The sequence below is a fragment of the Nyctibius grandis genome, chromosome 11, assembly GCF_013368605.1.
Source record: "Nyctibius grandis isolate bNycGra1 chromosome 11, bNycGra1.pri, whole genome shotgun sequence".
Lineage (NCBI taxonomy): Eukaryota > Metazoa > Chordata > Aves > Nyctibiiformes > Nyctibiidae > Nyctibius > Nyctibius grandis.
In genome coordinates this window covers 5,783,998-5,796,883 of record NC_090668.1, presented here as the reverse complement: position 1 = coordinate 5,796,883, position 12,886 = coordinate 5,783,998, and the positions used below count along the sequence as shown (strand labels likewise).

General features: G+C 41.0%; 1 protein-coding gene across 6 annotated transcripts in view; it reads right to left on the bottom strand.

Moving 5' to 3' along the window:
• NEO1 (neogenin 1) overlaps nt 1-12,886 on the bottom strand; it is a 197,787-nt gene that overhangs the window by 36,442 nt on the left and 148,459 nt on the right. For all 6 annotated transcript variants that reach the window (XM_068410464.1, XM_068410468.1, XM_068410465.1 and 3 more), the window contains exons 9-13: nt 7,721-7,875; nt 7,023-7,171; nt 5,854-5,992; nt 1,837-1,886; nt 983-1,127 (exon numbers count right to left, since the gene is read on the bottom strand). In XM_068410464.1, coding sequence (XP_068266565.1) covers nt 983-1,127; nt 1,837-1,886; nt 5,854-5,992; nt 7,023-7,171; nt 7,721-7,875 — 638 coding nt within the window. The remainder of the gene's footprint in view (nt 1-982; nt 1,128-1,836; nt 1,887-5,853; nt 5,993-7,022; nt 7,172-7,720; nt 7,876-12,886) is intronic.

Here is a 12,886-nt window from a genome sequence, read left to right as displayed (position 1 = left end):
CAGGTATCAAAACAGGAATTCCAACTGTGAGCACAGGAATCACCCGTTCCTAATTAAAGTACAGGTATAACCTCCGCTGAGGAAGCTGACACCAATCAGGGTGTAACAGCTAAACTGTGACCAGAGACACCCAGGGCTGTGACACTCTGCAGCCTGTCCCTGTGGGCCACTGGCAGACACTGCGAGGCAGCCAGCTTTCATTTCTGGCTATTAATTAATTTTAAATACAGAACCACCCACATCCCTAACCAAACACTGGTGTAGAATACAGTCAACAAGTGAGCACAATGAGCAAACTGTTGGTTTATGGTATATAAGAGCGTATAATCAATAATCAAAGCAGGATGAAAATGCACTCAAAATGTGATATATGGAACTTCTTAAACAGGCTTTGTTGCTGGCAAAAATTTACTCTAGTTACAGGCACAGATCAGCTCCCACTCTGAGAAAACTGAAACTTACTGAGTCACAGCTGGAGTTTCCGAGAACAAATCAAAACATCTTGTTAAAAAGCACACATTCATTTTCCAGAGAGGCACAATTTCTTCTCTTTTGACCAAGTGTTCATTTACAGAGATTTACAAAATGAACAAAACAGCCTCGCTACAGAGCACATCCACGTGACTGCTGAACACCCAGCCAGGCGGCACTTCTCTGCCATCCTTCTCCAGCCTTTTATTTCTGGCATTTGGGCAGACACAACGAGCTCAGGACCGTCTTCTCCATGCAACCCCTGTGCCTTTTATAAAGGTTTTGAAAGGACTTGTCCAGTCCACTTAGCAAATCAATGGCAAAATGAGGGCTAGAAAACAGGTCACGAGACTTCAGTTCCTGCTAGCCAGCCCACTCATAACCTACAAACACTCATTTGAAGTGTTTCCATTTTTATTTCCAAGGTAACGCTACCTAAACATGTCTCTCAGCCCACTAAAAGCACCTAAAAACCCTTTCTGACAACAAATGCTTGCAAATAATAGTTCACCTTCAATGAGCTGGAAAAGCTGGGTCCCACCAATGCTCTCTGTCACGTCGCTCTTGCGGGACACCTTACGGTAGCGAATTTTGTAGCCAGTGATTTGCCCGCTGTGTGTCCCTGCGGGAGGGGGCTGCCAGTGTAGCATGATGCTCTGTGGAAGGCAGAAGGTCGTTACAAACTCATCGCCTCTCACGCAGCCAGAGAAACTACTCCAGTGCTAATGCTTCACGAAACATGAGATTAAAAACATGCATACGGAAAATACTGCATTTTTATATAGTAAAACATAGGCTATTTGTTAAAAAGTAACAACTTTATGATTCAGCAGCAGCCCAGGTCATCCACTTGCCCAGAGAAGCTCACCTCAAAGCCCTTCAATCCTAGAAGACCTTCTGATCCCAATTTCACAAGTGGCCCTGTGCGTTTCCCTTTTGTTTTCTTCAGGTTATCTTAAGATAGGGTTTATTTGAGGATCTATCTTTAAGAGCTGGTGTTTTCTCTAAAGGGTACAAGTTATCTGAACTGTACCTTAGGCGCAGGCAGTTATTTAATCATAGAGGCAGCAGAAAAAAAGTATTTGGAAAAGAGTTTAGAAAAGGCTTTTTAAAAAATCTCCAATCATAATCACTAAAGTCATAATGGCTAAGTATAAACTTCTCTTTTGAAGTGCCCAGCTACAACCCACAGCTGGACTGGAGTTTCTAATGCTTCAGATATTCTCCTGTTGGGCAACTGATACACAAAGAGCTGAAAAGCAGCGTAGTAGAAAAAAGACCCAAAGCAGCTCTAAAATGTGGTCAGTCTAAGACCCACCGACCTTTTATTTACCCATTACCAACAGGAAACTCTTCACATCTTACCTTGGAGTTCCGTACCTCCACCGTGAGATTCTGTGGTGGGGCGCTGGGGACTAGAAACATTAAAGGAATTACAACTCCAAAATTGCCATGTACTGTATCAAATACTCTATTTCCATGCACAACTACTCTCTGCTATCATTCGTTATGAAAGAACAAACCATTCTGGTTTATGACACTATATAAAGCAACTACAAAATTCTACCAGAGGTACTTTATGCCATAGAGTAGCTTAGGAGGTTTAGGTATTTTCATCACAAAGAATGAACTCACTTTATTCAGGTCTTTACTTATCACAAGTACCTAAATAAAATATGTCTCATATTAAAGGTACTTCCCATAAACTCTAAGAAAAGAGAGCGCATTCAGGACTTTTAATTTACACACTGGATTCTGGGAACCACATTTAAAATTCTAGCCATGTTTTTTGTTCTCATGACTTTCTGTAACAGGAAAAACTCGAACGTCAACAAGTCTGGGTGGTACTGAAGAGGTGAAGTGCATTGCAAGGACAGTTTCTGCTTTTAAACCTCCGCTCTTTGTTAGGTCTTTACGAGCTGTAGCAACTTGCTGGTCGTGAAACTCCGTTAGACAAAAGGGCAATGTGAGAGAGAACCTGAGAGCAAGGAAAACCTCCTCGCAGCACTTGAGGCTCACAAGTGTTATCTCAAAGGCAGAGATAAGGGTTCCCTGGCAGGAAGGTGAGGCTCCAGCAAAGCACAAGGACAGGGAAGTAGCACAACGGGGCTAAAGATTGTTCCGGCCTGAATAATATATATTCCAAATAACTCACACCAGCCACAACAATAGCTAAGAAAACACTCCTGAGTGCCTGAAGTGAAAGTAGCTCTGCAAGAAGTGAAAGGTACACTGGGGCGTGCTTGAATAAATACCTCTCTCCTACTATTCCACAACAGAAATGGAGACAATGAGGATTTGATTTTCCTTCTCTCTTGCCAACTGAGCTGAGTCTGAAATCACCAGACCTAGGGATTAAGTGCTGTGTCCTTTAAAAAGCAACATAGGTTAAGAGGAAGAAATGAAATAAAGCTAAGCTTTTTTCTTTGCTCACTGTTTGTTTTACGCAGTTGGTCCCTACTTTCAGAACAACCTTAAAAAAGTCAGGGGCTTCACATGGAGTGATTACTAATTAATGCAACGTTTGGTACGCTGTAGAGCAGCCACCCAGGCAGGAGGACCATGACATGCTCATGGTTCAGAGACTGCAAGGCCAAGTCGGTAAGGGAAATGCCCTCGATCAGGGCGTGATGCAGAGATTACATTTCTAGTTAAGACACACGATTGCTTCCTATAGATCAGGAAGACCACGAGAAGAGAAGTAATCCTTATGAGGAGCACGTAAACCTTGGTTCCAACTGTAATACCTGAAGAGCTATCCTGCAACAAACCACTGTAACGTAGTTAGATTAGGAGCAAAAAACCTACATAAAAATGCAGCAGCTTGTTAAATAGCAGCTAAAGGAAGCTTAGAATGAAATCCCTGTAGGAAACATGGGAGATGGCTTCCAGACACCACGGCAGGAAAACACAAGAAGAAAATGCGCACCTTTCATCCAGAAAGATTTGAGAGATTGAAGGGGGAGAACAGCGTGGTAAGCAGCAGGGTTATAGGATTGTAAGAAGCAATCAGAAAGCTTTAGAAAATACATTTCTATAGGTAAAATGTGAAAATGTAAGCTGGGCTAGAAAGAACTTCAGAAAAACTTGAAAATGACATTACAACTAATAATAAATTCTTCTTCAAACAAATAAGGAGCTGGAAGGCCTTTAGAGTTAGCAGATGGTCAGGGTATGACAGAAAAAGAACAAGGCTACACAACTAACTTCTTTGCATGTGTACTGAGTGGAAGGAAGAGGAGAGGTTTCCATGACACCCTTTACAAGGGACTTAGAGGATCTCTCAAACTGAAAGGTCAATATAAGGGATTACGGAGGGGTCAGACGTAACAACAGCAGCGTGTTGCCAGGGTTAGATGCTCTTCATCCAGGATTTCTCAAGGAACTTGGGAACTAAACGGTTGCATGACTTATAGTAGGCTGTAACCTCTCACAAGTTACCTCGATACTGGGAGATGGGAGATTTGATGCCAGTATTTAAAAGGGGCTCCATGTGAGAAACTTCAAGTAGTAAGTCAGAAACCTGTATTAGGCAAATAAACTGAAGCTACAATAAAGCATGAAATTCATAGATATAGGGAGCAATAATATTTATTTGTCACTTTTTAAAGGGAAATCCCACATCGCAAACCTGCTGGAGAGCTCTTAAGAAATGAAGCAACAAGGGGGTAGGAGAGAAGTCCTTGCCTGAGTAAACAACTGGTTAAAAGAAAGGAAAGAGAAGGTAGGAACGTACGTGGTGGGACATGACCTGTGGAGCTCTGTGGTATGTGCCGAGACCCCTGGATGAGCAGCGAGGTGACAAATGTTAGTACAGACAAGATCTAACGGTAAAGAACTGCAGAAAGACCTCAGGGCATTTTGTGCCTGGATGTTAAAGTGGCAGATGAAATTCATGGTAAAGTTACACATAGGAGAAAAATGTTTCTAACTCTACAGGCCAAATGATGGCTCTAAGCAGACCAATTCCACCAACATCAAATTCCACCAACATCCCAAAAATGTCACCTCGGTGCTCAGAATGAGCCAAAACAGTCAGTCAAATGCTAGTAACTACACACTTGCATCTTTGATACAACTGTGGTCCCCTCTACCTCCGCTTTTAAAAGCACGTAGGAGAAAAGAAACCTAGAACAAAGTTCAGAAAAGGGCACTGAAGGTTGAAACAGCTTCCACAAAAGTAACGTCTAACCATTTCTGTGACTTTGGAATCTGGAAAACAGAGAAGAAGGGGTGACTTGTCACAGAAAATTTAGTTGTAGGATCTTTGTCCACTTGATGTTGTGGATGATAAAAGCTGACCTGGGTTAAAGAGGATGCTGACAGGGTTCATGGAGGAGAAACTGAATTAGCAAACACACAGAAACCACTGCAGAGTCAAGAAGTCCCCCAGAAACAAACTTGTGGACTAGCGATAGGACAAGAGGACACAGCCTCAAGCTTCGCCAGGGGAGGTTCAGGTTGGACATTAGGAAGCATTTCTTCTCAGCAAGGGTCATTAGCCATTGGAAGGGGCTGCCCAGGGAGGTGGTGGAGTCACCATCTCTGGAGGTGTTCAAGAAAAGACTGGCCATGGCACTTAGTGCCATGGTCTAGTTGACATGGTGGTGTCAGGGCAATGGTTGGACTCGATGATCCCAGAGGGCTCTTCCAACCTGGTTGATTCTGTGATTCTGTGACACAGAGAGAATTTGGGACAATTCTCCTCTCTGCTCGTCTCTTCTGCTTTTGGTCACGCCTGGACAGAGGACTCCAGGTTGGGCTCACTTTTGGTCAGACTGTTCTTATAAACAAACTTCTCTATAAAAATAGACATTAACATTAACTCTGATCATTCTACAATTGCTCGTATATCTGTATTTGCTCACATTACCTCTTTATTTGCCTTATAGAAAACACTGTTACCGCTTCCTGCTTTCATTATTACATGCAATCGATTTAATAGTATCAGTGCTGGAGTCCAAACAAAAGACAGGCAACATTTTCCCATATGACCACAATTAAAATAAAAACACTCCAAAAGCAAACACTGCTCATATGTAAAAATATTATAGAAGCTAAAAAAGAATTCGGAGTCATTGCCGTCAACATAATTGTGTTTCTGTCCATTCTTAATACTTCGTAGACTCAATAACCCATGAAATAAACTACTGATGGGGAAATGAAGGACACCATTGTTTCATAATCAGAATCAGGTATGGTAATTTTCCTTCACCTAATTTGGAAAGCCTCTGGGGGAACTTTCAGCACACAACAACTACATTATTAATAAAATAGGGCAACAATGTACAAAAAACATGGAAGTCTTTCTGGTTAAAAATTCACTTAAAGGAAATTACCAAATAATTCCTGCCAAAAAAAAAAAAGAATAAAGCAGCTTACCGTCTGACAGCGTTCGTACAACAACATCGTGGGTCGAGACTCCAGGACCGTGTTTGTTGTAAGCTACCACTCGGAAACTATACTCTGTGTATTTCTTTAATCCATTAATGGTGTAGGAGAGTCCTCCTACATCAACATCCTGTTCGTAAAGAAACATACGCACAAGCCAAGGTCAGAATCAGGTCTGCAACTATTATAAATGACTTCTAGTACAGTAAATGAAGTCCAAAGCAGGAAGGAGACACCTTGCTGGAGCACCTGTGGGTCAAACCCACAGCTCATACACAGCCAGGACTTGTACAGGTGCTAACAGTGAGCTTGCAAGAGGAAGTGCTGATTTATCTGATTTAAATCATACCATGGACACTGGTTCTGTAAATTAAGAGATTTGGGAAACTCGTCTATGAGCAAAAATCATTCTTGTGTTTTGAATAGTGGGATGCAGAAGTAGCAAATGACGTTTTAGCTAAGGACTACAACGTCCCTATTTAAAAACCGTTGTCAAACTATCGAACAAGCCAACAAAAATATTCTTCCCTTAGCTTTTTTTTAAAGCTGGAATCATATTCATATGCAATCAGATGGGCAATTAAATGATTGGGATTAATCCTCCCAATGTTGTGATTATTCTCAGGTGGCAACCTATATTGGTACAGAACATACTGGATTCTTCCAGTAGAATCGTAAGAAAATGTAATCAATTAAACACTCAGCAGTATCAAAATATCAATCACTGGATCAAAGAACTCCAGAAGAACAACCAGTCCAGATTAAGGATCGTGCTAAAATCAGCAGTTAGCCCACTTTACACTAAAAACCAGCCAACCTATAAAAACTACACAAGCATCCCTTACACACCGGAGCCGTTAAATGATACAGCTATTTGTGTTCTCCTCTCGTGATACCATGGACATCCCCAAAAGCCACGTGATGCTGATGAATACCTAAATAAGCCATCATGTAAAATATTGCTTTAATTCCAAGACATATACATTTCATGTTGGATTCTTAATTTTAAATACTTCTGTATTTTAGGCTAAAGGATTCAGCCTATGAGGAAAAGGAACACTTCACAAGGTGTTCCTAGAAATTTAAGGTAAAAGCATAATAAAATAAAAAATTGCTGTTAATGGCATGGTGTATCAGGCAGGAAGAGCCAGGCTCTGTACCTGTTCAGTGTCCTGTCCCTTCTCCATGTAGTAGAGCTTGTAGTTCTGGATCTCTCCATTGCCGGACACGGGCGTTTCCCAGGTGACCGTAACAGAGGTGGGTGAACTGGCGTACGCTCGGATATTGGGTGCTGGACCGGGAAGCTGAACTGAAATGGAAGCGTGAAACCCCACTCGTCACCAAGCCCAACCATTAACGTTTTCCACACCTAAGTACTCTGGAGTCAACTTCACAAGTACTCAATTCCAGTTAAAAAATGGGTATTTTTTAATATTTCAGGATTTCACATGGATTCATTAGTGGGGGTAAAGGTGGCACCAAATTTCAGGAGATCCTGCTCCCTGGGTCAGATTCCTTTTGTCCTGAGTGATCTGAACAAATCACAGACTTTGCATTTTCTTGAAGTTTTTCTTTCTTTAAAGTTTTTTTTTTCCTTTCTCTTTCAGTTAATGACAATTTACAAGTATTCCTTTTATAACAGAAAGTTTAGAGGATCTAACAAGGGATGTCTTATCAGTTCTTCTTAAGGGTAAGAATAAATCACACCAACATGGTAATTTGGAAAATTATTTTGAAACGGCGGTCTGCAACTTTTAAGAGTATCAACTTATTCTGGAAAAGGTCATTAATGGGAAAAAAAAAAACAACAAAAAAATCAATCCCAAAGTCAGGAAGACTCAAACTATTTCCAGCTTACCCTCAGGCTGAGTTGCCACCTTCAGCGGTGCTGAGCTCTCACCAGGGCCGTGCTTGTTCTGAGCCACAACTCGAAAGACATAAACTGTTTCTGGCATCAGGTTTTGGATTGTCACTTGGGTCTCTCCAGCACGACTCGTGTTTTCAACACGTTCCCTTTAGGAAACAAAAGGTTTGAGCGCAGAAACAATCCTGGATTAGTAAGAGGGTTTTTGAGGGGTAAGTAAAGGAATAGTTGCTACTAAGATGTATCCTGTTGGGAGTCTCTCTAATGTGTTAATGATGTGGTTATTTACGCTGCACAGGCTACACAACAGAACAGTAATATGCCAAAAACGCTGGTGACAAACAGCTTCTGATTTTGTAAATTCTCTTTGAAAATAAAAAAAAAAGCACTCAAGTAGAAGAATAAAATATAGCCAACATCACAAAATTCTAAGTAGTTTCTTTGTTATTCTTGTATCAGCAGGCAGTAATTTGTAGTGACAGTTTATCCTACTGCTCTGAAGCCAGAAGAAGAAATATTTAAGCAACGTACACAGTCTGGTGGGATTTAAGGCATTTCTGTTAATATTGCGGGGCTGCTTTTTGTGTCTTTTTCACAGAAGCTGTTTTAATGTATTCTACCTCCAAACTTTATTTAGTTCCGCCCTAATATTTAGATTTATTAAAAACACCCAGGGGCTCCGGCTCGCATACACCCCGGCAGACAGCTGTGGCATTTCTGCTGTTACCACACAAGCAGCCGAGTCAACAAAAGGCGACGTCTGCCCGTGGCTCCGCCGCAGAAGAAACCACCCCTCGTATCACGCTCCTCTCCGACCTGTGTGGAGATGCTCACCTCCGGCAACGCCGAGGAGCCAGCTCTGGGCTACCAGACCCCTCATTTGTCTGCCAGAGCCCCAAGAAATGGAGCACTGAGGTGAGGCTCAGCAAAACCGGTGACATTTTGCAAGCCGAAAGCTGTGATTTAGTTGGGAGAAGATGCTCTGTGGAGCGAGGCCAGCGGGAGGATGAGTGCCCCATGTTTAGAGAACCTCCGTCGCATCCCCCATCTCAGGGAAACATGGTCTCACGTCCAACATAGGTCAGGAAACTCCATCGGTTCTTATCAACTCAGGATTGAGGGGAAGATGAAAAGATTCATCAACTACAGCCCTTATTTCCAACACGTTGCTGTTGTCTACGTAAACTTTCCCAGAGCTACGTTTGGGTAACGACACTACAGGCTGTCCTTCGGTGTAAGAACCTCCCCGTAAACACAAATATCAGCAGTATCACAAAAGAATAAATCAAAAAACTTCCCCACTGAGAAAATAAAGGGAAATGTGACTGTTTGAACACAACCCTTTCCCTTTTGTCTGCTGGGCTTTGGTGAGCTCTACAGCAGAGGGCAGGCGATTCTCATCCCCGTGATTAGCTGCTATTAAATCATTTTTAATGCAGAAGCCCAGGCAAAATTATTCCACGGTCCCTCCTTTCCTACCTTCCAGCCATTATGCTTTAGTTGATATCACAGAAATATGATGCCAAAAATCTTCATTTTTTATTTATTTCTTTTTAAAACAACTAGTATGGTTGATTTAGCATAACTTGCTCGAAAACATTTTGAAATCCCCCTTGATTTCTGCACTGTTACACTGTATCTATACCGAGGGAAACAATACCCTTACTGTAACTAAAGATCTGTTTAAACACATTTTCTAGAATATTCTTCTTCACAAAAGCTGAGCTAAAATGGCATTGCATAAACAGCTTAATTCAGTTCAGATTTTTTTAAATTTCCATCGTTAAATGAGCAGCATCACTATAGCATATTTGAATTTAAAGCGTTTACAAAAGCTTTTTCTTCTTTTAATGTTTATAAAGTAGTTTTTTGCAAGAAAGAACCTGACAGAGAAGCAAGACACATGCTAAGGAAAAATCGCACCCTCCCCAGAATGAAACTAGGGGGGAAGGGATAAAGATAATATTTTCCCTCGCTCACTTTTGCAGTTATAACTAGTGCAAAATGTTTGCTGGAAAATGCATTTTCAAATGGATAGTTTCCTTTAAGATGTGTCTTAGATACAATGATGGTGTTTGAAAACCCAGAGTAAGTGCCAACCGATTCACAGCTGTAGAATAATATTCATCTCCCATTGACATGCAAAATATATTGCATTTTCTGCCTCAAGTGTAAATGCACTCACTGATTTTATCCAGGAAAAAAAAATTAGCAATCCAAGGTTATTATTTAAAATTATAAAAAAATCAAATTATTTTAATGGAAAGACAACACTTACTGAAAAATATGTGTCAAAGTATTGCAAATTTCAGTAATAACTAGGAACTGTGCCTTCCCTCGCAACAGTATGTTAAAAATACGTTGCCATTAATCTAATTAAGTGCTACATGAATCTCTCATTTATGCCCTTTCGTAGGGAGCTTGAGCACCTTTTACGAGCTCCGCTGTGTTTAGGTAGGCATAACAGGTACCAAACCAGATGGTCTATAGGAATAACTACATTACCCGACAGAACATTAGGACTATTCTAACTCATTCCAGTTTAATCCCCAATTCAAGACTTTTGTAAACTAGAGTTAAGGTTTAAAATACCTATCAAGGACCTAAGGGAAAGAGCCTATGGTTCCAAACCAGAAACAACTGCTAATCTGGAAATGTAAAGTTGAAAGTTATAACAAAAAACAACCTTCAGGGGATTATTAAACTGTGAATATTGTCTGTGCCAGCCATGTCAGCTGTGGAGCCCAGCATTGAGCTCCGAAGGACACTGACAGCGTGATTACACACAATTAAACCCCATTTGCTGTGCCTGAAGCACGCTACGTTGAACCGGGGTTTAATATTATTTTAATATCTTGCACGTGCAATTTACCATCTTGTAGCAGCGATGTGCTACCTATTTCTTTTATTTTTTGTCCAAATCTTGAAAGTTTGGGAGTTCTTCTGCCTGAGTGATTGTCCAGAGTTTCACAGAATTAAAGCTCCCTTTATCCTCCCGGTAACACATTTGAATTTTCTTACCCTTTTCAGGGGAACTGCCTTAAATTTGGAATACCTAATGCAAGGGCGAAATAATCTATAAGGAAGACAGTATTTTTTTATCTGATCAGATAAAAAAACAGGGGGGAACCACGTTCCAGTCATCTTGCAATTCTCTCGATACTTTCAAAGGGCAAAGTTAAGGAACACTCTGTGATTCACCATGTTTCTGTGTGTGGCTCCTTTCACTGAACAGATAAAAATAAAAGGAACATAAATCAGCGGTGGTTGAGGCAGCAACACCGCACACCTTGTATGCTGCAGAGAGATTTCAGTGCTCCTACAAGTCACAGTATGAAGATGACTCTACAGCCCTTTAGAGATGGTTTGGAGATGTGAGAGTATCTCACTAAGCCATTCCACGTTACACGTGCTTGTTTCATTTTGCACAAGCCTGATTTAAAAGGTAAATAAATCAAATACCTGGTTTGATCACTGCTCAAATGTAAGCAAGAGACAACGCTTCGGTTACTCAACGGATCCAGTAACGCGTGCAATGAAAATGGTACGTGTAGATAAAAAATAGAATGGTATGAGGAGATGGTACATATGCACTCAAAACCACTGCAGAGATATATGATCATATATAATTCAAGGCCTACAAAGCAATCATTTAAGTAGTGGTTTACAACGCTAAGAAAGGAGAGTTGCACATCCAACTTCAAAACGTTCTGATTTCCCACTCCTCAGGGGTGTGTGTGACACGCACATCTATTTTTTTATTTGGTTATTTATAAGCCACGTTTCCACAAGGCCCAACACCACAATGGTAAACAAAACTTTCTTCCTTTCCTTTTCTTTTTTTTTTTTAATTTTATTTTTCTCATTCTCTAAATCCAGGTTCAGTGGCAGGATTCCACAGTATTTTCATACCAACCTGTTAAATGTGTGATACCAATTGTCTTTGTAAGGTGTAATGAAAACTTCCCAAAAGCAAAAGAGTGGTGCAGTTGAGAAAATAGTGAATATGTGCTAATAAAAGGCTTTCAGAGCCTGCTCTGAACCCTGATCCAGAAGGACACTTAAGCAACCAAAGATTTCATTGAAGTCAGTGAAACCACCTGCTTACATATAAGCACCGGCTTAAGTACTTTGCTGTGTAAACCTTCTGTGGACTACCTTAACCCAAGCCCGGAGGGTGGAAACAGCAGATTGTCCTGTAATTTCCTAATTTATTCACCACAAATTATGAGATGCCTCTTACCCTTCATTCTGCACATGCTTTTGGCCCAAGAGGAGTATTTTCTAGATTTCTGTATTCTTGTATGCAGTGGAAGGGGACGCATTTTGTTTCCTCAAAAGCAAGACCCACTACAGGGAGAGGCATGAAGCCACCTCCAGCAAATTACTTCCTAGAAACCCAGCGGGTAGAGTGGTTATAACGCGGAATGTGAAGGAGGAGAGGTGAGAGCAAGAATGGCTGGCAAGATCTCACCTTTTTTTCCTGTCTCACTTAAAATATCTCCAATAAGAATGAAAATTACTAAAGGAAGGAAGTGGTAGGAAAACAACATTTGTGAGGCAAAGGAAATTTTATTAATTGCCTCACTTAGTCATCACGAGCCTGGACAAGATGTCTATCCACGGAATTAACAGTGGCTATTCACCGTAAGTAGTAGTGTGCTCTACGTGCTCTTCAAACGACTCTTTCTTGAGTCAGGAGGTAGACAGATCATCTTCTCTTGAGTAATAAATCTGATAAGCAAGCTAACTTGCAATTAATTAAGCATCGCTCAAAAGGATCGTTAGCTCCAACTTCTTCAAACTTATCACAACCATTTGAAACTTTAATTCTGAGCAGTAGATCCTATCAGGAAGAAAAACTAAACCATTGGGATAATAGGTCAAAAAGTCAAGAATGCTTCACATTCATGACATTTCTATTTACAGGGATAACTAGGAGGGAACCAACAGGTAACCAACAGCTACCACATGGTTCTCTCCAGAATCAGACTACATTTACAGGGTTTTAAAGCCTGAAGTGACTGCTCGCTCTCAACAGCACATGGATTATCTGGAGAGTGTTTCTGTGCCCGCTGCGGATGGCATTTACAGCAGTGTCGGTGTTCCTCAAGAGCTGTCACAGTCTACGCTTGTTCTTAGTTTGTAAGCAATCTGCTA